Source organism: Halyomorpha halys, unplaced genomic scaffold (assembly GCF_000696795.3).
Source record: "Halyomorpha halys isolate HHAL.00 unplaced genomic scaffold, Hhal_1.1 Scaffold1387.1, whole genome shotgun sequence".
NCBI lineage: Eukaryota > Metazoa > Arthropoda > Insecta > Hemiptera > Pentatomidae > Halyomorpha > Halyomorpha halys.
Window position 1 is genome coordinate 74369 of NW_027111608.1, and position 27900 is coordinate 102268.

Consider the following 27900-nt stretch of genomic DNA (forward strand, 5'->3'; position numbering starts at 1 on the left):
ATAGTATATATTGAAATGGATTACCTTTAAACACACAATCATTGCTTGTAGTTGTTTTTAATTTCTAATCGAATTTAAAGTTTTTTTTGTTCTCTTTTTAGTTATTGAGCGATCATAATTATCAATTACCCAGAATAATTGTCACAGTTTCATTCCTTTGAACATCACTAGTGAACCTTCATTGGAACAAATGATTGGTTATGCATTTTCGCAGTGAGGTAGCATACTTTAGAGGAAATAACAAAACATGTAAATTTTTCCAAATAATATAAGCAACAGAGTAAATGATTAACTATGCATGCATTTATCTAACACAATTCCTTGTTCAATAATAAAAAAATTTAAGGCCGTTTTAGGAATTTTTAAAGGCATCACCTCGAAACTGCAGCGACGCACAGACAGTAGTTGAAAACGTTTTTGTACAAAAACCTCTAAATTGATTAAATCTTCTGTAATCCTTATAAATTCCTATGTTATTAAAAGTGCTGAATTCAATGGAATGTATTTATTTTATATTTTAATTTGATAATATTTTAAGATGTAAAAATATAAATTTTCCATCGTTTAAAATCATTTTTCCCATAAATAAAATATTATTCTAAATTATAGTTATTAATTTAATTATTTTTCCCACCTTATTTTGTTAACACTTTCCAAGAAGTCCTCTGACTTCATACGTCTCAATACGTCAATGAAACTTATAGAAAAGTTGTACAAATATGTACACTTTTATGGAAAAATAGTCTCACAACAAAGGTCAATTAGGGGACAATAAAAAATGTGCAAAATCGAATTTTATTTTGGAGGGATTTTTCACACTATCCTCCCCGCCATAGTGTGGTGCCGGATTGATTCCGGCATGGGTGGGTTGACTTTTATTTCATGTTGGCCCCATGGAATGAAAATTCGACCTACTCTGGTCAGAATAGGAAGGTGGCCTGTAGGATAACCACATTATACATTATATATATATGAATCATTCCAAATTCGATTAAGCTCAAGTTTTATGCTCTGGATTTATACAGAATTCAGACATATAATTTATACTAACAGAAATTCATAATAAGTCAATTAAATGGCCGATAGACCCTTTTTTGGATTACTAGCCTTATATAAACAAAAAAATAAATAAACTATTTTAATTTTATTTAAACTAGTCCTTCTCTTCTAGAAATCTAACCATGAAGCCCCTCCACGGTTTAATAGAAGGAGATAGTTTTCAACTTTTCGCTCTCAGATTTCTTCCTGGTTTAAAAGCCGACATTGCTTACACAGAAAAGTGGATCCTTGAAATCAATTTCTTTCAAAAGGTATTTTCAAAGTGCTTTATATATATATATATAAATATCATAATTAGTTAGTGTGATTTAAACACATAAATTCAAATATATTTAAAATTGCGGTTTTCACTTTCGTCCAATGAGAGGGAGAAATATTTTATTTATCTATGCTGCCTAAATACATCAGGTTGCTATCTCACACAGCATACTTATCAATCCGTAATCGGACATATATAAATTACACATACATGGTATAATCAGAAAAAAAGAGATACAATAATAAGATATAATAAACAATTTTTTTTCCCCCTACAGTTTCCTTTTACAATCAATTTCGGTCTGTACAACAAATACAAATGTTTCAATTCATTTCTATTTTTCTTTCTCAGAATAATATTTAAATCCAACTAAATACATTAAATTGTCAAGATTCAAAATTTAATTTAAATTGCAACGTATTTATTCAATGCAGTATCTGTAGTTGGGTAACCATCAATTATTTCTAATATATTGCAACAAATGTTCAAAACCTACCTATACCATACATAAAAATATCAGTACTTAGGGAAAAGTGGTTAGCACATTTGACAAAAATTAATTAAATCTACTACTGGTTTGTAAAATTTGATTTATACATCTTTTAAAATTGGCTAAAGTTACACCTGCATAGAATCTGATCCGAATTACTTGATCAGGCGCCTGGTGACTGCAGGGCCAACGTCCCATTTTACTCTTGGCAAAAACAACAACATGATCATTAAATATGTAATGTGTGATGTCACATGAGGGTTCGAGCCATAGCTAATATAGACTAGGCATTTAGTCTTTCTAAATTACATAATTAGCTCATTCACCAGTAAAATACTTTATATGATAAAAAGTTATGAGGCACAATATTTAATTCAGCTTTCCCTGTAAAAAGTGTTCATACAAGAACTGTTATAAAGGCTTAATATGAACAAATTCTGGATCCGGACTAGTAATTAGTTTTACTTTTTTAATTATAGAGATTACCACATTAGTAATGATGTTTGTGTTACTTTTATAGATGGAAGTCGAGTTCACCACAACTGCCGAATTGCCTTATCTGATTTTTTCTAATAAAGAACCAGTCAAATTTTCACACACAAGCTTGCATTCCGATATATCTATTTCGGTACCAGTAAAAAACAATACGCGGCTCAAGACAAGGTAAAATTCTGTTTTAAAAATCATATATAACAATCTAGTATTATTCCAATTTAAATATGTACCGATGGGGTGTAGATAGTTGACCGTAGATTAATGATTGGAGAAGTTTGTCGGGGAGTGCGGTCAGCAAAGATCAACATAAATAAACAAAACCATATTTATTCATTTTATGCAGACGTTTCGACCTGAGTTTCAGGTCTTCATCAGGGGTTATGGCGTAGAAGGTAGGCCTGCAACTCAACTTCTACGCCATAACCCCTGATGAAGACCTGAAACTCAGGTCGAAACGTCGGCATAAAATAAATAAATATGGTTTTGTTTATTTATGTTGTTCTTTGCTGACCGCACCCCCCGACAAACTTCTCCAATCATTAAATATGTACCATTGTTTTAAAAAAAACTCCTTCTGTTACTAACAAAATTCAACTTTTTTATTATAGTTAAAATTAAAATTTTTAATAAAAAATGCTAATTTTTAAAAACATAGAGTGTCCCACTCACTATACATATAAACCCTTCCCTGTTACATTTTCGGAATTTTGTTTCATTTTTGTGGGATCATGACAGTTGCTTGTAGTCTATTTTACCTTCTTCACAGTACCTAATCCTGGAATTCCTGCCCTTCAAAGTTTATTTGAAGACCATCTGGACTTTGAGGGCAAATCTAAGTATTCGCTCACGGTGTTTATCGCTTGTCTTCTTGGGCTAAGGTTTGATTCTATGTATTCTTCTGTGTGTTCATTAACAAATCTGTATTCCCCAAATCTACTAACCAAGTTTCTAACGTCAGAAGCCGTTGAATTGAGATTCCAGAGAACTTGCATTTTAATAAAACAGTGGTAAACGGTACTGTTGAATTATTGACGACCTGAATTTAATCATATTTAATGACTCCTGTTCATTCTGTCCTTGTTTTGTGATTGGAATTGTAGAGTAATGAAATCTAAGTTAAATTAAAACTTTCAAAACTCTTAAGATAGATAAGTTTTTTTTAACTTCCTAGATTTTATTTATAATCTACTAAGTTTACAAATATACTGACTCAAACATAAATCCATTATTATTAATTACAATATTAGTTGAAGGTACAAAGAACGGGGAAGGACCGCTTCTTAGAAAAGATTAAACATTTTCCAGAAAATAAATCCTTAGTAAAAATAAAGGTTAGGAAAAATTAACGAAAGGAAAAATACTTAATTATTCTTCATTATTCTATATGTAAAAGAGATATCCCATTAAATAATCCAGTTTTTATGTGTCAAGGTAGTTGTGTTAGATATTAGATGGTTCTGACTCTTATCGAATATGTGAGGAGCTCTGTACCAGAAGGCCTCAATAATGCGTGTTCATGCAGGCTAGGCAACTGGTTAGGAGAGGAATTGATAGGATGAGTCAGACGGGTACGAACTAAGTCCTCGTAGAATGGAATTTTCTCTTTGCAAGGTTCGAGCTGGCAGTCGTGTAGGGGTTGGTAAGTTCGACGGGTACGAGCCGTAGGTCCTTTCGACAGGAACAAAAGGCGTAGGACCGAAGTGGTGACTATAAGGAACTCGCGTGAAATATAACATCATCAAATACGTCAAGAGAAGTTGGAAAATTTGCTAATTCTAATTATGCTTATTTGCTATATTCCACCACTTGTAGCCCTAGGGTAATCAATCTGTTATGAATGCAAAGTCCAGAGAGAGGCACGACATATAAGAAATTATTTTACTGTGAATCTGTATATTCCTTTAATTATGTTTATTAAAACAACATATTTACAATTATGATAATATTCAAATGGTTTATTCATTAACACATTAAACTATTTACTATTGAGCAGTGAATCAACATTATACGACATTTGAACAAATATGGGTAGTGCTCTCTGGTGAGTAGCGATGGAGTTGTTGGTTCTTCAGCTCGCTCGTAGGTTAGCTTCATTACTTTAGTATACAGAGAAATCAGGAAGACTAGCTGAATTTAATTGATCAACTGATTTAATATAGTATAAAACTCTATCAGCTACAAAAGTACGAGACACAGAAGAGTATCATTATCACATGTTTCATGATACAGGATATACCAGTATCAACCCACCAAAATTCCTCTCAATTTTCTTTATTCACTTTCTAATTTTGTTATCAGAATAACATTTAAGAGCATTTGTAAAATGATTAGGTTTTAAAAATTTGAGTTACCATAATTTGTGAGCAAACTGCGGTAAAAATTTACAAGGATGTTATCGATTATTTACAACTTATTGTTAGTTCATAAACTCATTTTAATATAAATAATTTTAACATTTTTTATTTTTATTTCTTAGTTTCAATTTAGCACCACAAGATACGGAAATTCCATTTTACATTGAGAATCCTGTGACAACCGTTAGTCCAAATGAGCTAACTCACGTAACTCTGCATTTTAATCCGCACCGCTACGGTAAATTTGAATCACACATGGTATTCGACATGAAATGCCTCACCTCTCTTGGCCAGACGCACTGTTCATGTATTGTTGTAAAGGTTATGGGCGTTTGCAGCCGAGTTACGTTGAAGGTCTGCGAGGATATGTATTAACTATTTTACCAGGAGGTTACAATTAATTAATATAATTGATCAATTTCTAATACACAGGCCATGCCCAGCAGCCTCTACCTAGGAGAAATTTTAATGGGGTGTTGGCTTTATGGTACCTTCAAAATCAAAAATACCGGAAAGTGCGACGCTCTCCTTGATACGATAGGAATGCCACGTTCACACGGTGACGAAGATGTTATTACAAAAGTGGAACCGAAAGCCTTCATCATTCCAGCAATGTCCAAACTAAACGTATGTATTTTTTAAATAATTTAATTACCGGAAACAATAATCAAATATAAAGAAAATCTCTTTCCCGCCCCTCTTTTTATTGGTACATACTAGATGATTCTCATCATCCAATCCATAAGCGAGATTTACTTTGGCACTAGCGACCTTCTTTGTCCCAAAAGAAGAAAATAACAAAAATTTCTATTCATATTTTAGTTTTTAAACAAGCGAAGAAAATTTCTGCTAGACCACGGTACTGCCAAGCTGTTCACTAACCGGCCATTAGTAGCAGAGCCTGTTATTGTGTTTATTAGGTGCAGACCAGGGAGGGGCAAGGAGTGGCACAACACACTCTTCTTCAATGAAATGAAATGAGAAATCTATATATGTTCTGGGACACTTGGTCCCCTAAGAATAACAATTTGAGTAGCAATTGTCTTGCTACATTATTGTGAGTTTAACAAAATAACAAATAAAAAAAAGCAACAATAACTATATAAACGATGTAAGAAAATTATATGAAAAATATTACTAAACAATACATATTAATGCAGGCTTGCATGATATAGAATTGATGGATATAGAATTTATGTTAAGAATATAGTTATAGTAAGGCTGCACGAATTGATCTGGGCAAGGAATTCCAAAATGATAAAGCTTGAACCGTGGATGATTTTTCAAAGGAAGCCTTTTTATGAGAAGGAAAGTACAAGTTGCTTGATTCAGATCTAGTAAAGCAAGTGCAAAGTAGGGTTGACCATCACCTTCAAGTTCAAGTTTACGTCAAGGATTATAAGTATGTTCGTCATTGTAATATAAACTGAAACCTAAGTCAGCCGGCGATAGGCTCCAACTCCTCGACCACGCCCCTGAAGTTCATCAAAAGGCTTGCCTGTTTGGCTATACTTTTATTGGTAGCTTCCTTACCCTCTTCATTATAAATCTTCCTCCAAGATGCAGATACGCGATTTTATAAGCTCTTAAACGTTTAATTTTCGAAACTGATTAATCTGTTAAAAACTTGATTATGTATAACTTTTCTTGTATCCCGTCTGCTTTGTCATTTTTTACTTACGTGCGAGGGAAGTTTATCCTACAGATAACCAATCTATTCTAACGGATTACAATAGGAATGGAAACTTGACCCCCGGAATAAAAACGGAATGCAGCGACGTCTGACGGGAAGTCGGCTTTCGCCATGGAATGCGCGGAATTCACCCGGATGCGTTAGTATGAGCCACAGGGAAGATCTTGCCTCGATAAATAATGTTCTTGTATAAAAACATATTAATCCTTTTTAATTTCTATTTTTGAGGAATTGGGAAAGAAAAAAAAATAGTCAGTCTAAGGAGACTCTAAAAAGATCTAGGTATGGCCGGAGCCTCATCTCTCCATCCAAGGTTATATTAATATACTTTGAACCTCGCGGCCCATCCTGACATCCCAAGTATTATACTATCTCTACTCTACCTCTGTCAGTACACAGTACTCATCCGCTGTCACCGTCGGTATCTTATCAGTGCTAAGGGCTAATACCCTGGCATGGTCGAGCCCCCCTCAATATCTCTAATTTCCTGACATCACACTTCCATGAACATGTCTTGCCGAAGGCTTTCTGTTAAGTAGCCTACAGGCCAGTATCACTTTCAACAAACTACACCTCGACAAAAACAATACGGAATGGAAACTTGACCATTCCATTTTAGAGTGGACAAAAATTTCTTACTGACTATAATTACCCACATGGTAATTAAAACTACCTGTTCACTCGGAGTATTTATGTGCCAGTAAATGAATTGCTATCCAAAATTTTACTAAGTATAGAATAATTGTTAACATCTTGTACATTTTGATGTAGGTATGACCCAAATAGAAAATAGCATTAGATGCAGTAAATTTAAAGAAATATATCGACCACTAGTGATGGAGATAATTGTAATTATAAACTATAATAATTATTAAAATCCATAAAATTACATGAATAATCACTTACAGATAACGGTAGGCGTTTGCCCTCAAGAGGTTGGCTTTAAAAACATGAAGATAGCATATTTTCTATGCACTGACAGAACTTTAACAAAACACATTGAAGAAACACCAACATCACTGATGACTTTCGAAGTCAATTGTTCAGCTCCTAAACTCTCAATTATCGACATACGAGTATCGAGGCATCGTCAAACTTTGGCTAAATATTTTATATGGAAAAAGCTACAGATTAATAAGTAAACAAATTGTAACTTTTAAAGTTTTATTCTTGATGTGTTCGCAGAAGTTAATGTCACTGATTTCTTAGGGTAAATAAGGCTTTGGGAAAACTAAAATTTAAACCTGAAGAAAAAGAAATCGCAGTGTATATGAAGCTACCGGTCGGTGCCCTGAACAATCCACCCATACAAATTGACTTGCTAGTAAAGAATTTGAGCGCACACGAGGCTCGGCTAGACATCAAGTTTGAAAAACTTTGCTCCTGTAAACCTGTCATAGAAAATGTGAGCATTAGTTTGAGGAGAAAAATAATCAAATGTCGGCATGAAAAACAGATAACTTTCGATTTTGAAAAACACCTATTAAAGGTTTGCAAACTGATTTTACTTTTATATACAAACAAATGCAGCAAATAAATATCACACCTCTAGAATGAAAGGAGCACAGCTAAGAAATTGTTATTTTTAGTTATTATTATTGTAGAATGACCTGACTCATCAAAGGACAAATTTCTTTAAGTTATATAGACAAATGACTGTTTGACAAACTTAGCCTCTACAAAGCCTTAAGTCTCTCAAATCCCAGGGAAAAAGCTACGAAAATGGTGGCCAGGCCATATTCTCTGACTCTATTAGATTCATCACAACTGAACAAATAAAATTACGACTTTTTCATCCATAAATAATAATAATGTTAACAGCTACTAGTCACAAAGGGCCAGGGGTTCAGTTCTTTGTAAGGAAGTGCTGTTTTAAAACAGTGGTTATACAAGAGGTCGATTTTTTCATGATTGTGCTTAACCACCAGATTTTTCCCAAAATTAAAGTTTCCCACTTTATGAGATTGTATGGACCCCAGGTGGTCTCTAGAACCCACAGAGTTGACTCGGGCTACAGAAACAGAATAAACTATTATCTGCCACAGCTGTATTCAAATCTGGGTCCTTAAAGTTAGTAGCACAGCACTGTACTTTGGTACCAGCCTCCCCCCCCCCCACCCACTTCTTCACTTATTATTTTTCAATTATTCTTGAAATAAACTTCATTCCTTAATAAAGTTTTATAGTTTTTACCACCACCAGAGTTGCCCAAGGTGGAGATGACAACAACCTCATCTCAAAAAAGGCAAGATTTAATGAAAGTGTAGATACGCGCAACTCCAAGAATTTGAAAATAATTTTTTTTTTATTAAAAAACTGGAATGGATTACTTAGTGTTACATTAGAGTTCCTAAGACTCAAAAATTAAAATCAAAAACCTTCAGGATAGAAATAATATTATGTTTAAAAAATGTAATACTGAAAGCCATTTTAGATGTTTGTATAAGATGTACAGGAAGGATATGAATTTTTAAAAGTTAAAACATAATAAAAACAAAAGATATCCAAGAAATGTGATTTATTTATTAGCAATGAGAGTATTATGAATAATCATTTACCAAAAATAATATTGCCTAAATGGCTTATAGTTTACTATAAAATTTTTATTAATTCTGGATTTTGATGCACTGAATATCATGGCTACTAGATCTTGAGTCTCTCTTAGTAGAGATATTCTTGCTTATATATGAAAGAATAGTTGGGGGGAAAATACCTCTAATTTCAATATAACACTAAAAGGCTTTATGAATTCCCACTAAAAGATATTTATGATTTGTATGAATTTCATAAAAAGAATTATTATTGAATAATGTTAATGAACTAGTCAGTGTGTACAAGACAATGCATAGAAAATCCTAAATTATAATTATTTTGCCCAAACCTTGAGGGTATGTATTAATAATAACTCACAGCTCCATGACACAAAGCCGAGTCCAAGCCTTTTCTTTCAATAAACACCAGGATTCTCTGCCCTTCACCGCTGTCTCACAGCATCCAATCTCCTCGTATTGCATCACATATCCTAACTACGTTCTTGTATTCATGGATTCTGTCAAAGAGTTTCTTGTTTAGTCTCCTTTGGTCCATTCTCATCATGTGCCTGTAAAATCTCAGTCTTCTGATTCTTATTTCGGTTTCCAGGTCATGTATCTCCCTGTAGATTTCCTGGCTGGGTCTTAACCTGTAGTCTTCCTGTGTTTTCTTGGGCCCATGGATTCTCCTCAGGATCCTTCTCTCTTTTTTCAGTCATTTTTCCAGGCTAGGGAGACATAATATCCCTTTTGATTTACAACTCCTGTCTATTTCAGCAGAACCATTCCTTATGAAAGCAGATAGGACCAAAGATTCTATGTGGAATCTTTCTTTCAAATACTTGAAGTTTTCAGTTTTCTCCTTTTGTTGCAGTCCACGTTTTAGAGCTGTTTGTAAGGAATAGTTGGATAAGTGACTTTTGAACTGTATTCTTGGATCAAAGAGTGATAAAGTTGGTTGAAAGTTGATTCCTTAACGAAAAATATGGGCTATTAGCTGCTAAAATGTAAAAAGATCAAATTCAATTTTCGATCCATTGAGACATTTCCCCATACAGCAACTTCAAAGTACTGGAACATATCAGTGACAGTTTTCAAGGATAATCCCACAATATCCAGACTATACCACCCAAACCTACTAGTTTCTTACTTTGCTTCCTCTTCCATTCCTGACAATCCCACGAGGTGCCTGAAAAGAAAATGGCCATGAGACTTTCTAATGTAAAAGCTTTATTAGAGTGCTACTGATGGGTAGTTTCTCTGCATGTCTGTATTAAACCATTATGATCTTACATCATATTTACTGGATGTATTATTATGGATTCACACTAAAATTAAAACTAAAATTGATTCACACGTTGTAGATATCAATAAAGAAATATAAAAAAAAAATGTATTTCCATTATCTGTTTACTTTTTTTTTTTTAGCCAAAAGAAGAAGGAATAGTGACTATTAATTGTAAGTATACAGACCACAGCAAAAAATCTTTTAAATTTATCCTGTCAGTAACAGCAACCCAAGATGAGAAAATCCATGGTTACACAGTTCTATGGGTTGAGAGAGTTTGTGGTAAGCCAGGTAAACAATATCTTGATTTCAACCAACCTACATCCTTAACTACTACTGTGATGGTAAAAGCTTACCCAGTATATGTTGGAGATCCCTGTAAGCCAACACAAGTCAGTAGAACATTGAATTTTAGTTATTAAATGAACAGAGAGATTAATTTGATTTATTAAATTATATTATTAAATTATTTATTAAATTATATTAATGTTTTAGGTCATTTGGACTTACAATAATTTCAATGAAGAAATATCATATAAAATTGAAAATAACGACTCAGATGAACTTCAAATTTTTTATTTTCCACATCCTGAGGGAATAATAGCCGCACATTCAGCTCACCCACTTGTTTTTAACTTTAATCCATATCAATACAAAACATATACAAAGACTTTCAATTTGGTAACTCCTCATGTAACTTATGTTCTTCATATGATGGGAGTAGGTTCGATTGCTCCTTGCTACTCTACTTATGCAATGCAAAACAAAGTGCCAGTAATATCCCTGTTCAATGATAATCAAGATGAAATTGAAGTATCTATTGACCACCTTTCATTGAAACCTATGCTGCTCCATTCAACTGTAAAAAGAATGGTATTTTTGAAAAACAAAATGAATGAGCCTGTGGAGTTTTGTTGGGCTATGTATGTTTTAATTAGTTTCTGACAGAAATATATATTTTAAGGTCCCCTGAATCCAAATAACCAAGTCTCACAAAATGGCCTGTGTATTTGTAGATAAGCATAGCCCACCTCAACAATGGAAAGGTGTACAAAACTGAAATCACATACGGTCTGTTCATTAACTTTCAAGACTAGTCTCATAGTCAAAAATCTATTGAAAATGTTTATACAGTGAACTAAAAATCTTCTATATAAGACTTTTGGGCACCAACACACCACTGTCAGTGTTTTTCCCCTTGCTCATAGGCTCTCTGAAACTCTTTGAGCGGAACTCTTTAAGGCGCCTCGTCGAAGCTGCCTAGACTGCTAGAATCGAGTTAAATCTCTTCCCTCTCTGGAATTTCTTGAATCAGGGAAACAAAAAGATATTCTTTATAAGCCTCTTGAATCATATCAAAAGTCTCTGTTGCTTTTATTTTAGTTTCGCAGAGAACTTTATTGAATATCGCTGCTACAAGTGGCACTCCATTTTCCAGCTTTTGAAAGAAGTCCCTGCAATCACATCATTAATGATCTACTCATTCTTTTCATGGAGACAACTGGCCATTGTGCAGTTTGTTAAGAAATATCCTGTTCTACTTCTTCCTGTCAGTTGAATCTGTATGTGCGCCTTTCTTTAGTAAGGAAAAAATGGGTCTTGAAACTTTATGAACAGACCATGTATTTAAAGTAGGCATACATACACCTGGAATGTAACAGAAACATTTTAGCCAAAATTAACTTACCAAAAGTATAGTACGTCTAAAATGAGTTTGCCTGTTGAGAAGGAAGCTCACGGACCCACCTCTCTAGCTCCTCCTCCCTGCTCCATAACAAACCAAACCGGGAACAAAGTCTACAACCAAACGTTTTTATTACAAAGGTCGGTGAGATAACATTTGCCACTACACATTAATCCCACCCTTCACCTATGGGCAAAATCATCTTAGAGGTAATATACCACTTTAAATTATCTACATTCCTTTGGTCAATTTACAATTAAATTATCTTTAATATCAGCTAGGTTTTATTCTAATTGAAATAGTATGACAGTGCTTAAATGCTGAATTTTCAATTAAGCTTCCTCTAAAGTACGATTAATTTAGTTTATTTGAAATAATTAACAACTCTTATTATTATTAGTAATAAAAAATGGATGAACATAAACTATGAACAAAGTCGATAATTAACTAAAGGAAAAAATAAAGTAATATTTCTCAGGTTGAATACAAATTTTATGGAAATAAGTAGGGATATAGATGCATAATATATTGTTACATGAAAAGTTGATGAAATTAATGGAGAGTTTAATAATTTAACTGTATGAAATCAGTAAAGATTTTTGTTTTATTTCTTCTATATCTATAAGAAGCCTAAACACAAAAAGAAAGGCATGATTCCTTAAAATATAGTGGTTAAATTCATTCTTAAAATTGAATACTATCGCAATAAAAAAAAAATCAATAGTGTTTTACAAACCATTTGGTAGGAATTAATAGAAAAAATGGTTTATATTAACATATTGGATAATTTTTTTAAAATCTATTTATCATAAGATAATATATATATAAAGGAATAAACATCCATGTTTGAGGGACCCAAATGTTAAACCATACCTCATCAACTAATTGAAAATAATATTAGGAGAAGATTCGGAGCCATGTTTCATGTAAAAGCTGTTCCGCAAGATGGAGTGTTGGAACCAAACCAACTTGAGCCAGTTCAGATTATAATTCAATCATTAAGTATCCCATCAAGACTTACCATCTTTATCACATGTAAATTTGTGTATTTAGAAAGATTGCAATCATATAAAGACAAAATGGAAAACATAAGAAAATTTGGAAAAGTTTTTGATTGTTGTTTCTCTATGACTGAGAAGAATGAATTCATCCCTATTGTGAGTATTCTGTTTGCTTTCCACCATCTCAACAAATGGTAGAAACATTAGTGAAAGCTTATTTATTTATTTTTTTGTTTATTTCAATTTATTGTAAAATTATATTGAGTCAGATTGGAGATATCTGGTGGCAAACTTAAAGTAAATAACAGAATTATTCCTCAATTCAGTCATTTTTATGTGATTGTATTGATTACATATATGGTATATATGTAATTATAAATGGAAGTTTTATGTACTTATATATCATATATAAGTCTTGCCAATTCATAATTTTAGGGTTCTATCTAGTTGAATAAAATAACAATAAAATATCTATTCTATACAGTTGAAAAAAAAAATTAAAAATAGTGGGTACAAAATCAAAAGTGTTATTTATTTAACCCTCTAAGGGTCGGTTCTGAACCATGACACGCCATTTCCTTTGTTATCCCACCCTACATGGGTGATGGGGTGGGACGTTACTTCAGGAGTTCTTGAAGTATAAGACTACAAATTTCAACTTATATCTCTCTGGGTATTGAAATACCTCCTCCATACTCCTCTTACTTTTTGTTTGTCTGGTTACAGGATTAAATATGGCTCTCCTTACTCTTAATGATACAAATTTAATTTTAATTGAAATGGAAATATATTTTTATATTATTATAGTACCTAGGCTGTTGAGATCTTCTGAACATACCCTATGACAAGACAACCAAAGAGTATGCAATCCTTTTTTATATGAACATGGGCTCACTCTCTGATGATGCTCGATCAAACTTAATGAAAATTTTAGCATTTCTTCTCGGTATGAGTAAAAATGGGTATGAAACAAACTTCTTCCAAGAAAAGGAGAAGGATAATTGTCAAATTGCAGGAAACTTTTAGCTCCCAAGAATTTATATTGATGTTTAATGTGTAAAATTTTAGTTTAATGCTTAAAATCACAGTCCGCTGCCTTTAAATTTCGTACCTAAGTGACGAGCACAGTCAATGAGATTGAGTATTTGGGTTAATTCTTTTTGAAAGCTTCATCATTACTATATGGAAGCTCTTATAAATTACCTTTATATTTAAAAAACACATTAGTTTTGTTGGGCTTTGTAAAACACCTAATAAAATATATTCAAAACATACTTTTTCCTTAATTTTTATTAAAAGTTTTAAAATTATTTTTAACACGCAAATATTGTTCTATTAACTTTTTATTACATTAGTATTTCTTTCTTATTTCCTATGACCCCAAAATTTTTCAATAAATTTGGTAAAGTAGTTTCAATTAAAAAAAAAAATAAAACAATACATAATTCCTTGTCTATTATATAAATATAATACAGTATAAAACCTTAAAACATTGCATATTTTTCCTCTGTTTTAATTTGTACTTATTATTCTGGCAGATTATAATATTAATACGTAAATAATAAAAATAGTGTAAATAAACATGGTTTTTCTTTTCAATAAAACTCAAAACTATTAGTACAAGAGCCCAAGAGAAAAAAAAGGCAGTGATTTCACCCCAATTTTTGATTGCTTTAATGAAAGCTATGTATAATTAATAGTCAAAATTGAAGAGTCTGCCAAGTATAGGTAGAGGGAATAAAAAATGGTGGCTGTTTCAAAGCGATAAAAAAAAAACTAATTTTTCATTCGGAGCTCTATATCTTAAAATGTAGGAACAATACAAGAAAACCTAAGAGAACATTATTTAAAGAAGAGTAAATTTGCTAAAATATGAGCCCTAATAGAGTTATTTACGTTAATTAGTTTTCGAAATATAGCTTGTTAAAAAGCAACATTTCATAATAATGTTGTATGGGACTTACTGAAAGATCAGTAGTTAGTGAATTTATTTTGAAAAATTTATATCTCAAAAACCATTTGACGTACAGATGTCTATTAGCACTCAAATTAAAGCTAGTTTAATGAGCTATAATGTAGTTTATGATGTTTATTTTCATAGGAGTAATAGTTTATATGAAATTTGCTAAAATAAATTGATTTATAGTTGTTCGGACAATTTTCCAGGACAACGTAGATTTTTAAGAAATTTTGGTTTTTAAAAAGCTATATCTCGAGAACTATTGGACATAAATAGCTCTTTTATGGCTGATATTTCAGCAAATTTACTCTTCCTTAAATAATGTTCTCTTAGATTTTCTAGTGTTATTGGTAGTTTTTACGATATAGAGCTCCGAATGAAAAATTAATGTTTTTTTAAGTTTTGAAACAGCCGCCATTTTTTATTCCCTCTACCTATACTTGGCAGACTTATCAATTTTGACTAGTAATTAATTATACCTAGTTTTCATTAAGTAATCAAAAATTAGGGTGAGATAACTGCCTTTTTTTCTTCCCAGCTCTTGTTCTATATGTTTGACAGAACTTCCTCTTGGTTAGTTAAAGAAGTATAAATTAATTTAATTACATCATATTGTTTTGTCTTTTGCTTAACATGTTACATGATATTGAAGAAAAGAAGTTTAACATTTTTCTGAATATAGTAATTCATCATGTAACTATCTTATATTACTAATAAAAAATGAAGTTTATAAGTTTTTATACTGGTTGCTACTTTTTTTTTTTAATATAGTAGCTGTTGAGATTGAATGGACTCTAAATTTATAATTTAAATTTAAACTGCAAAAAAATTAATTTGAATCAAAACCATGGTTCGGAGGATAATATTTGAGTCTCTTAGAAATGAGTACCTGACATCAGTTAGCTACACCAGATAGATAGTCTTAATCATACTTTCTCTAAATAATGTAGTAAGATTGAGAAAAAGGCATCTCTAGAAGTCCTTACTCCTAGTTGATTTAATAATTTTGTTTTAGTCATTGTTTTCATTAAGTTTTTATTTAATATGTTAGCTCAAGAAATTTATTTCAAAATTAAATATATTTTTATTTTTCCAGGACATGAGTTTGGGAAGTGGAAGTAAATCTTTTCCAACTTACTTCAATGTCACATTATCTTTACATTCCATCAGTGAACGGTATCTAGATGACATTATGCCGAACAAAAAGCATCAAATGAAAATTTTATCACAAGCTAAAATTGAAACAAAAAATAATATAAGGTTAGCTCTAACAAGGAATGAAGGAGCGATCTGCATTGATGTATTCACAAGAGTAATGTGGTTAGTATTAATGTAATAGGTTACCAACAGCGGAGAGAGCTAATCAATCTCAACATCATCAATCAGTGATATTTGTGATAATATTTATATTTTATCAGTATTTGTATCAGTTTGGTTTATGACCATAGAAGTAAGTTAACCTGTTTAAACATGATAATAGGACCATAATTCCAAAAATAACTCCTCTCCTATTCCTACAATTTTTGGAACTTCCTTCCAACTTTGATTTTTCATTCTCTTACTATGGCCATTTTTGAATCTTGTCTTTTCCTTAACCCTTTAAAGCCTATATAATCACAGTTAAATATTTTTGTATCTACTTTTTGTTCTCACTATGTTCAATTTAAATTACACTAAAATATGAATATTACATATAAAAAAATCTTTTAATGGATCTGGCATGGGTGTCAACTGAAAGCACATTGATACACAATATTGAAATGCAGGTCATGACTTTAATTTACAATACCTTTTTCTTAAACAACTTGTAGTTAGTTGAATGTATATTCAATTCAAATAAAAAGTGTAATTTGGTGTTTTTACTCACCTTTATCAATCTGTAATTAGAGTAAAACGAAGTGTAAATCATACAAGTTACTAAAACCTCAGGACACCTTCAACAAAATTTCATTATTTAACGAATAAGGTTTTGGCAGCAGACCAATTCTTATTTATTAAATAATAGTTCAAATGATGCTATCTAGGTGCACTGGAATTGCTAAATGCATCCATTTAATTTTTATATACTCTCAAAGTTGTATCACCTGTAGGTGATTATAGGCGCCGGAGGGCTAACCTGTTGAAATTCTAGTCAATTAGTCTCTTAGGAAAAAGTGGAAAACAAAACAACTTCTATTTATAAACTAATGCTTCTACTAGACCTTTCTTCAATAACCTCTGAATGAGGTGTGCTTTTTCAATGTGCTTTTAACCCCTATCTTTCTCTCCCCATAATAGTTCTATTTCATCTTTTTTTTTTATAAGGTCTTAAAATAATAAAAATCATTTAATCTTTTCTTTCGTTACAGGTGTTATCCTTTGTTATTTCTATCTCCATTTAATAATTATACCAATTAGAATTACTTTTTTTTAATGTAAAACTTTTATAAAATTATTTCATTTTAACCACCTTTTAAAATGGGGTGGTACCCTGTAGATAATCCCTATGTATGTCAAGAATGACCAGGAAGGATGTCATAAAAAAAAAAAAAGAAGGTTCTTTCATGTGGGTTGAGGCCATCTATGGCTGAGGGAGTTGAGGATTGGTCTCAGCAACCTCAGTACTGCAGTGGCGCCGGTTCGAATCCGGCCTGGAAATTAACTTGGTGATACTACACATGGTTAGAATAGGAAGGTAAAAAATTCATGACACTCTTATCAAGCTAAAAAAATATAAAAATGTTTGCACAATTATACTTAGATTAGGAATTTGTAGGAAAAGAAGAAAAAAAACAGTGCAAAGTAAATACTGGAATACACTGTATATTTGTTATTTTAGTATAACAAGTAGTAGTCCAGGCACTCCTGGTGACACATTACAACTAATAATTATTATGACCAAACCATAAGGAATGTAGGAGGGATTACAAAGATTGATAACAATAACTAAATCACTCAGGGATTTCACTTACTTTTATTTGGTAGGTAAAATTTATTAATATTCATACTGTGTTTCCAGGGAAATATTGAATAGAAAGATTTTTCTAGAGTCTGTATCGAATATTAAACAAACTACTTACTACAGAGATATAGCAGATGCAGAAAAAATGATGCCTTTAGTAGAAGCACCAAAAACTCTGGTCCTAAATGTTCTTAATACAGCAATTTTCAAAGCATTATTGCAGATGTTTGCAATTGATTCAGAGTGGACAAAGGATACTTCTATAATAATACCTCAACAAGGAGATGACAATGTATTGAAAACTAGAGGGAAAATGAGCAATAAATACTATGGTGGTAAGCAAAATAATAATAAATTCTCATGTAAAAGGTTCCACAATTTGAAAGTCATGGCAAAAAAAAATTGTTTGGAATAGCAATTCCAACTCTTTCTACTAATTTCAAAATAACAGGTACAACTGTTTCAAATTTAAACTATGGTGGGTCAAAAAAAAAAAGAAGTTATATCGGCTTTCTTCTTATTAATTAATTTAAATGCTTAATATAAAAAGAAGTTCAATCAGTAAAAAGAATATTAATTATTGAAACTTATTTTTTATTTGTTTTATAAGTTTTACATCAATTTATAAGTGTTTTTGTGGCAGGGATCTGATTCTATTTTAGTTGGATGATTCTGTTTTAGGGCACTGTTTCTATTCTAGTTGGATGTTTCTGTTTTTTACTGTTATTATTTTAGTAGGGTGTTTCAGTTTTTGTTGCAGGGAAATGTATCTGTGTATGCAGGATTTTTCTCTTTTAGGGAATTGTTTGTTTTGAAGGGAACTGTTTCAGTTCCAGTAGGTTTTTGTTTATGTTGTAAAGAACTGTTTCTGCTTCTGTTGCTAAGAACTGTTTCTGTTTCAATTGCAAAGAACTGTTTCATCTTCCATTACAGGGAACTGTTGACTAAATCTCCTTTAGTGGGCTGTTTCTGTTTCAGTTGGCTGTTTCTGTGTTAGTGAGCTCTTTCTGTTTCTAATGTTGGAAAGCGTGAGATCTTTCTGTTTGAAAACTGAACATGTTAATTTTTTTTTTTTTAAACATCCTCCTCACCCACTACCCTTCTACTGATTTGAGATCCTTATTGTATTTATTTAATCTTGATTGAAACAGATAACTGTATCTGTTTAATGAAAGTAAATGTTTAAAATAAACACTGATTGCTATTAAACATCCTGATCCTATACACAACATTGCAAATTCAAATATTATTAATATTTAATAACAATTGCAATTATTTGTTTCACAGATATTCTAGAACACGGTTTTTATCATATTGTGAGCTTATTCATTGGAAGTTTTAATTATGAAAGAAGATACAGTGATGTAGCCCATTTGCCGAAACGAATCAAATTTTTAAAGACATTAAAAGACTAGTGGTAACACCTGTAATTGGATGTGGTATAATTATTGAATGAATAATTATAATAAAAGCAATTTTAATTTTTTTTGTTTTCAATTTATTTTATGAATTGAAGGATGGATAAGGGAGAAGAAATTGAAATACACTTTTTTTTCTGAATTTGCAGTAGTTAAAACCTTATTTTTATTATTTTCTATCCATAAATTTATTTACTGGGTAGAATACTAAACATTATGATTGGATAATGTAACTGACATCATAAAAAATTATATCATTAAATAAACAACACATGCTATAATCAATCAATCAATAATCAATCCTCAATTATCTAGAATTATTATTCAGTACCAGTATTTTATTCAAGTATCATTATCTATTGCGGAATAAGGAATGGTACTGTTGAAATAGACAGGAGTTGTAAATCAAAAGGTATATTATGTCTTCCTAGCCTGGAAAATAGTAAAATATGACTGAAAATAGATAGAAGGATCCTGAGGAGAATCTATGGCCCCAAGAAAACACAGGAAGGCTGCAGGTTAAGACCCAACCAGGAAATCTACAGGGAGATAAATGACGTGGAAACCGAAATAAGAATCAGAAGACTGAGATTCTACCAGCACATGATGAGAATGGACCAAAGCAGGCTAAACAAGAAACTCTTTTTTTTTCGATTTCTCTAAAAACAGAAAAACATTAAATTAATTGGTAGCATTACCTATGGTTACATAATTCAAATTAAATATTACCTTTTTCTATCAATAGTACTTGAAGGTATACGGTGAAATACTTATCTTGTTGTTTTGATGAGTCCGTTCTATATGAATTCTGCTAAAATATCTGGAGGTGAGGAGCCTCTTCAAGAAACTCTTTGTTTTTTTTATTTTGAAATCCTCTTTATTTATATATAACAATTACAGATATATAATATAATACATAGTATATATACAGATTGCATACTGACTTTGTTTGCCGTTTGACAGTATAAGATGAGTTACAGGGTCCGCTGAAGGCGGTTTCACATCAAGAAACTCTTTGACAGAATATGTGAATATAAGATTGTAGGTGGATATGTGAAGCAAACGAGAGAGGAAGTAACAGACGAGGACTGCTTGGATAGAGAACAGTACGGAAAAAATGGAATGAAATAAACGTTCTTGCGGCAAATAAAGAAAAACAGAAGGGTACTGCGTGGTGGTAAAAGAGGAAGCAATGATGCAAGCAGAAATGATGAGAAGGAAAAAGTAATGATATCCGCGTGGTTTTGAAAAACCGTTTCGTGGAGAAAAAAAATGCGATAGTGCTGCGATCTCTTGACATGAGATAGAACTAGCTATCAGCTACCGCTACGACATCTCTGATTTTACTCACACACTTGGTCCTATCAGCATAAATTCAAGATAAAAACGTCTTATTACATAAGCTGAATTGTTTATCAGTTAACAATGTGGAGCGGGAAAGTGTGTTTGTTCTGCGGGGATTTCAATACTTCATGGAACAATTATAAATCTAGACCCGCCCGTTTGTAGCGAAAATGATCCCAAAAATATTTCAAAATGAAAAGAAAAAAAGTTTTACAACGCCAAGTTTATGATATTTTAACTTATAGAATAAACAATTTAAAATTAATCTTGTTTTTATTCTCTATTGGATTGCTGTTATGTGCTATTAAGGTATAGTTCTCTGTTTTCAATATAATTTGGCCAGTCTAACCATTTTCTGTTGACCAACACCTACACATTCTAGAAATGTCAATGTTTTAACATCGTTTCTGTTATTTTAGTTGTTACCATTTAACTTCAAAGCAACTGAGCCTGATATAATTTTTTCATCAAAAATAAGGTATGTGGTATTTTCTTATTGTACCATAAATTCTTACAGTATTAATAAATTTGTACATTTTGTTATTTAAAAATGTAGTTTGGAGGAACCAATAGATGTTGTAATTACTTGGGTGAATGGATCTGATCCCAAATTTCAAAGCCAGCTCAGACACCATGAATCAAAGGCTCGACAGATTGCTGCTGAGTACTGCCCTTATGAAATATGCTTACCATCACATATTACTGCTTCAAGGTATTGACTGCTCTTTCTTTCTTAGTGTTGATAATGAATTATTTATGAATATGTCGTGTACCTTTTTGGAACTTCGTCTGTATTTTTTATTGTAGATTTTATTTTTAATTAAACAGAATGATGCCCATTAAGAAGTCTTTGAAGGACTCTTCTCCAACTACTATTGTTTCTGCTGATAACAAAACCTGGACAGTAATTAGTTGGGAGAATCCAGATTTAGCTAAACAAATGACAAGTACTGATTTTGTTCTGGATGGGCAATATATGAGAATGTCTCAAGGATTTTGGATAACAGGTTTGTTTCAGGAATAAACGATAAAATTTGAATTTAATTTTTAAAAGTATGTCAATATATCAATAAAATGTAATGAATATATTTTAAGTTGCTTCTAAAAGCTGTAGGAAGATAAGTGTTACCTCAGCAACTTGAGTAAATGTTTTTAGTTTTTATTATTTTATTTTAAGAAGTTAAAAAGTATAATTTGGGAATATAATATAGTGCAGTAGTTTCCAATTGGTTGTGAGTGGACCACATAATAGAACTGTTTTATTATATTTTCTGATATTAAATTTTAGTTCATAGCTTTTACCAGGTAAATGCACTATAAAACTGTTTAAAAATGCACTTCTAAAAAGCCTGATTTTCAAAGATATTTCTGTGGAGATTCCTGTTTCCTAGTCAGTAGTGCGAGTGATCTGCAAATTGTTCAATTTTTGGCATCAGTCCAAATTAGCCCTTCACTATGGGGTTGTAATATTGTAATATATAGTATAGGGTTGGCAAATAAATCCTTTCAGTTTTTTGGGTGAAAGAAAAGTAAGTATATTTTGTACATATTTATTTTAATTTACAATGTAATGGGCATTATTTTCGATTACCTTATCCTATCTCTCCTACAGCTGAATAATCCAATGTTCATAGAATGTCTGTGGTTTATTAGCGAAAAATTGAGCAAGGTGCTCTCTGACACCCTGTTCGTTTTCAAACCTTTTTCCACTTAAGGAATTTTGTACAGACTGGAATAAGTGGTAGTCACTAGGAACAAGGTCCAGTGAATAGGGAGGGTTGGGCAAAAAATCCCATCCAAGGGCTAACAATTTATGTGTGGGGTCTAGGGTTGTCATGATGGAAGACGACACCCTTTTTTTTTTGCCAGTTCAGGGCGTTTTCTCTGAATCGATTCATCCAATTTTGTTAATTGTGAGCAGTATAGAGTGGAATAGATCGATACACCTTTTGGCAACAACTCATAAAAAAATCACACCCTTGAAATACCACCATACAGAAAGCATTATCTTCTTTGGGTGTAATCCCACTTTAGATGTGGTTCCAGGTGGTTCGTTGCTGGGTCTCAAAGGTCGTAGACAATCCACTTTTCATTCCCTGTCACAAATCTTATCAGAAATGGATCATTTTCTTGATGTTTCCGCAGTGAATCGCTAATGGAAATGCGTGTTGCCAAGTTGGCTTCGGTCAGAGAGTGGGGGACCCAAACATCAATACGTTTAGGATACGTGATACGTTTAGGACCTCTACAATGTCTCGCACTGATTGATCAACTATTGCCTTAACATTAATGATTTCAATTTCTTGTGGGTGACCTGGTCGCGGTGCGTCGTTTATGTCAAAATTCCTTGCTTGAAACTTGGCAAACCTATTTTGGCACATGCGCTCAGTTAAAGCATTATCCCCGTAGACCCCGCATATTTTTTTATGTGCCTCTGCAGCTCACTTTCCTTTTTTGAAGTAATAAAGCAAAATATGCCTATAATGCACAATATTTCCATCCATCTTCTCAGCTGGATCACAAACACAATACTGACCTAATCTTAACAAGTGTCAACAGACATAACTGTTTATATATTACAAATAGTATAAACAATCCTCTGTTGGGATTAATTACATCAGAAAAATATGACGTATTATAAACAAAACATGAATACAACAACCGAAAGGACTTATTTGGCAATCATATATTTTACTCTTTGATTAATTAAACTATTTCTGTTTTAAATAAATGATAAATATTTATGATAAAAAATTGCTTTCAGTAAAACTTCTGAATTTTTAACCAAACTCACCCCATGGGAGTTTCCATTTCAATGATTTGAAAAACTTGGTAGTTCTTGTAAAACTCTTTGCGATAGGTCAGTAAAAATTTTATAAAACTGTCATATTTAAATTAATTATAAATTAAAATAAGAATTTATTTCAATCCCTAATTTTTTTTATAATCTCTTTCCTGTGATCCCTTTTACTGTGCCTTGCTGAATTATACTTACTGTCAGTAATGTGGAACTGAAGCTTTCTTAACTTTACTAATTGGTGCTTCAATTTTTACCTTACTAATTCATATAGATTGATTGCAGAAAATCATAATTTTATTTAATAGATTAAATCTTAATTTATTTTCATTACTGATTGCTGCTTTAGATTTGCACTTAGATTACAATAAATGTAGTGGTTTGTTTTTAATTTTGTATTTTCTTCTTTCTTTTAGACCATAATGCTTTGAATCTGTATAAACCTGAGGATTCATTGCTAATAAAATTGATGGGTGAAAAAATTGAACTTAGCTATAAAAAAATTAGAAAATGGCTCGGCTCGAACATTAAGAAGACATGGATTTTTGGAAATATTGCTATTGTAGAGTTTTTTACATCTAAAGAATCTCGTAATATTTTACATGTAACTATAATACTCTATAATGTTAGTTTATAATTACCAATTATTATTATTCCTTTTAATTTATATTATGATAACAGTTGGCTGTACATGTCAAATCAATTGAAATTTTTAGTATAGAACAAAAATTACATTATTATATAAGTAGTAGGTGTTTAAAACTTTACTCTTATGTAAATAATAATAAAATAAAATTATTTATCAGTTTGCAGTTACCCATGGATATATATGAGGAGAGGATGATTGGGGTTGCGGTCAGAGAATAACATAAATAAGTAAAAGTCCTTCACTGACTCCACCCTTAACCATTTTCTCCTCATAAATAAAATTATTATTAGAGAATATACATAATTGTAAATTTTTTACATACATATTCAATAAAATTTTGTAATAATAATATACTAATTCTAATTATTTGATTAGCATGTAAAATGGTAAGAAATAATTTTAAGAAATTAATTTATATCAGAAGTGATTAAGATGAAATCTGATAATATAAATTAGTGGTGCATTTGCCAAAAAATTCATTCTGATTAATTCTTTGATTTTTCTTTATTTTAAAAAATGGATATTGAGTAATATTCAATAAATTCTACACAGAGAGTAATAATCTGTATTTTAACCATTACATAGTTGAAATCATTATGTTTTCACAATATTTTTTTAGATTTATAATTGTAAAGTATTTATTTCGTTATTAATATATGGTATGACATTTAATGTTTAAAGTTTGGATAACATTAAAGAAATCAATCTTACTGATTTTAATTGTACTGTTTAATTATTTTTTCTTCTTTGTATTTCTTATTAAGGAAAAAAGTATATGTTAATATTTTATTGCAGGATAGACCATGGAGAATCATGAAAATTAATCAAAAAATGAGATTAAATATAACAAGAGCTTTACTGCTTTTAGAAATGCCTTCTAACATTCAGATTGATGATATGGGACCTTCTCGATTTGATGACAAAGAAGTATTTCGTTTTCTATTTATAATCTTTTTTATTTTTTTATGATTATGTATTGTTTTAAAATGTTGATTTCTTAAATTCAAAAATTATTTCATGAAAATATGAATAAATTTAAGATAGTTTGATATTATGAAAAGGTTAGTTGTATATTTATTACATTTTAATGGCATAAACATTCAAATCCCAGCTTGATGTTAATATTAAAAATTAAAGAACTTTATCTATAGAGCTGTTATGTAAGATATTCTCTTTGTAATTTAAGAGGGATTCAGTCGTGGTTTGGCTATTGGCATATAAAATTTCCAAAAGAAACTACAATAACTTTGTTACATGAAATGATTTATTTGTTTCTTCATTTATTTATGTTTTACTTAATTTATAGTTCTTATATTTGTATTTGTTTCAACAACGATGAGGTTGGGTTATTGTAAAATTTAATTTTAATTTCAGGAACTTCGTTATTGTCTGAGATCTATATCAAAACATGTGCCTTGGATTAAAACTGTTTATTTAATTACTAATGGTGAAATTCCTTATTGGTTAAATCTTGATAATCCAAAACTTAGACTTATCACGCATGAAGAAATTTTTCCGAATCAAAACGATTTACCAACTTTTAGTAGTCCTGCTATTGAAGTGAACATTCATAGGTCAGTATAGCAATATCTTTTAAATAATTTGTATATTATAGATTATAGACACCATTTACATATATAATTTATTTATATAGATTTGCATCGTATTTTTCATTGAAATATGCCTTATACACAAAGAAGTATATGTTAAGTAGTTATTGAATTTATTATCTAGTCTGCAGAAGGATCATTTAAGCTGAGCTCCTCAGCATTACCAACTCCACTAGATAAATATAATAGATGGAAAAAAAGCAGTCTGATTATTTTTTAGCTGTACTGCCTTAATATCAAAGTATAATATTGAACATTATTGTGTAATAGATAATAGATAAGTTTATAACTTTAAACTTTCAAAATATTATTAAGCTTTTTAGTTAAATGTAATAACTTGAAATTAATTTTTATAAATTTATTGTATATCATCATTAGACCCCATGTTTTGCTTAAATTGAAATTCATCATATACTAAAAATTAGATTGTTACATCTTAGAGTTGCTGCTATTGTGTAACAAGGGGACAGTATGTTATTTGATGTTTATCCACTCTTTGTTATTACTTTTTAGTTATTATTTTTTTTTTTTTATAATCGTATCAAATAAAGATTTTATTTTTTTATTATGTTGTACATTTTATTGTTTTTGTCTTCTTCAAGGATACCTGGTTTGTCAGAAAAGTTTTTGTACTTTAATGATGATATTTTAATCGGAAAAGATATTTGGCCTGAAGATTTCATTTCTCCTGCTTACGGACAAAAGGTATTTAATTTCTTTATAGAGATTGTAAGATATTTCTTTAAAAAAAAAAAAAAAAAATGTCATCCTAAAGGCTCCTCATCACTATTGTTTCTTATTTACTACAAAAAAAAAAAATTTATCCATCTGACCTTACTAAATAAAGTTTTAAATAAAAACTTTGTTAATTTTCACTTCTGATACTGGTTCTTACCAATCCCTGAAGGTTGTTACCCTGTACTTGACAGGGTATTGGTATGACAAGGATGAAGAATATGGCGTCATTCCCAACTTGTTAGGCTTCATAACATACTCCTGGTTTTTGCTAAGTATGAAACGTTTTTATTCTCAATTGTTCGTTTATTTATAAAAAAAGTTTAAGACTAAAAAAAAAAATTATTTTTCACATTAAGTTTTTCTTCATTTTTTCTTCTGTATCAGCTTATGATTTATTGGAGTAAAATTTTGGAAAATAATTATGAATTTTTCTATTAAGGTTTTTTTCATTTCACATTAAAATTAAATATAAATAATTTTGTGTATGAACTACTTCATTGCATCTTCAAATATCTTCATATTTTGAAATTTTTTTAATCTCTGAATATCCTTTCTCTGGTGATGAGGTTTTAAAAAGTATTTATGTAGTAAAAATCATTTTGAATTATTTTTAAGTGATCTATTCGAATTGTTGCACCTGTGTATATTTATTTTTATTAGGTTTATCTCTCTTGGCCTGTTCCGGATTGTAGTCCCAGTTGCCCCTGGTCCTGGGTTCAAGATGGATCTTGTGACTCTCCTTGTAATATATCAGCCTGCTCTTTTGATGGAGGTATGAATCAAACATATAACTGCAAGTATTTTATCATTTAAAAACAAAACACATTTTTAAAATTTAATTTTCCATAATAATATAATTTAATTTTTTTTTTTATTTAATAAATAATGTATTATTAAAATTATACTTGGAAGTTATGAATGAAAAACTTATGAAGAGTACTTTTTAATTCATAAGTTCTAATAGATATAAAACAATTCCAGTAGAAAATAAAACTTCAAAATTTTACTGTTATACTTGAAGAAGAGATTAAATACATCCTCAGATGTAACCTTATCTATTCCCTTCTAACTTAATCAACAAAACAGAATATAACCAATAATTTGTATAAATATCTGTTTTTTCCTAGATCAAATTAAGTTTTCTTTTCCTACATCTTCCATTTAATCGGTGTTGACCTATTCAATTAATTTTTAATCATCCTTTCTTTTAACTTAGTTTTTAATGGTGGAGCTATCATGTAATTTTTTACCTTAAATTCCTTTTTTAATTTTTGCTGTAAATCATAGACTTAGTAGTTTTCAGTATTGAACATAGTCAATAAGTAAACATAAATTTTTACTGCAATTCTTTATGAAATTCGTAGAATTACTTTCTTTCTAATTGTACTTGGTTAAAGTTTCAGTGATCCGTCAAAATTCCATTTAATAACTAATTAATTTTTTACTACTACTTGTATTTTTTTTTTAGGAGACTGCATTTCTGAAACTGCTTCATATAGATCTGTCCTAGAATATGGAGACTATGATGACATACAAGCACCTCTTAAAGAACAGTTATCAGATACAAATTATGGGTATCCAAAAGATCT

At 30.8% G+C, this 27900-nt stretch overlaps 2 protein-coding genes across 6 annotated transcripts in view; both read left to right on the plus strand.

Annotated features, from left to right (window-relative positions):
* Nucleotides 1-19241, plus strand: part of LOC106689520 (cilia- and flagella-associated protein 65) — a 24725-nt gene extending 5484 nt beyond the window's left edge. Inside the window, exons 7-18 of one of the 3 annotated variants that reach the window (XM_014434511.2) lie at nucleotides 1172-1310; nucleotides 2329-2471; nucleotides 4780-5011; nucleotides 5090-5284; nucleotides 7259-7488; nucleotides 7560-7839; nucleotides 10310-10561; nucleotides 10665-11092; nucleotides 12755-13010; nucleotides 15911-16134; nucleotides 17813-18090; nucleotides 19043-19241. In XM_014434511.2, coding sequence (XP_014289997.1) covers nucleotides 1172-1310; nucleotides 2329-2471; nucleotides 4780-5011; nucleotides 5090-5284; nucleotides 7259-7488; nucleotides 7560-7839; nucleotides 10310-10561; nucleotides 10665-11092; nucleotides 12755-13010; nucleotides 15911-16134; nucleotides 17813-18090; nucleotides 19043-19170 — 2785 coding nt within the window. In that variant the 3' untranslated portion in view covers nucleotides 19171-19241. The remainder of the gene's footprint in view (nucleotides 1-1171; nucleotides 1311-2328; nucleotides 2472-4779; nucleotides 5012-5089; nucleotides 5285-7258; nucleotides 7489-7559; nucleotides 7840-10309; nucleotides 10562-10664; nucleotides 11093-12754; nucleotides 13011-15910; nucleotides 16135-17812; nucleotides 18091-19042) is intronic. The other 2 variants (XM_067049677.1, XM_014434513.2) reach the window with 2 other exon arrangements.
* A 1286-nt stretch (nucleotides 19242-20527) lies between these two features.
* The window catches only part of Gnptab (N-acetylglucosamine-1-phosphate transferase subunits alpha and beta), a gene marked incomplete in the record, with an annotated part of 18297 nt that continues 10924 nt past the window's right edge, over nucleotides 20528-27900 (plus strand). Inside the window, 10 exon segments of one of the 3 annotated variants that reach the window (XR_010844002.1) lie at nucleotides 20528-20826; nucleotides 20937-20995; nucleotides 21074-21229; nucleotides 21346-21524; nucleotides 23731-23918; nucleotides 24759-24890; nucleotides 25338-25537; nucleotides 26176-26278; nucleotides 26972-27083; nucleotides 27780-27900. Coding sequence is in view for 2 of the 3 variants with exons in the window: in XM_024361551.2 (XP_024217319.2) it covers nucleotides 20710-20826; nucleotides 20937-20995; nucleotides 21074-21229; nucleotides 21346-21524; nucleotides 23731-23918; nucleotides 24759-24890; nucleotides 25338-25537; nucleotides 26176-26278; nucleotides 26972-27083; nucleotides 27780-27900 (1367 nt within the window). 3 annotated transcript variants of the gene reach the window in all.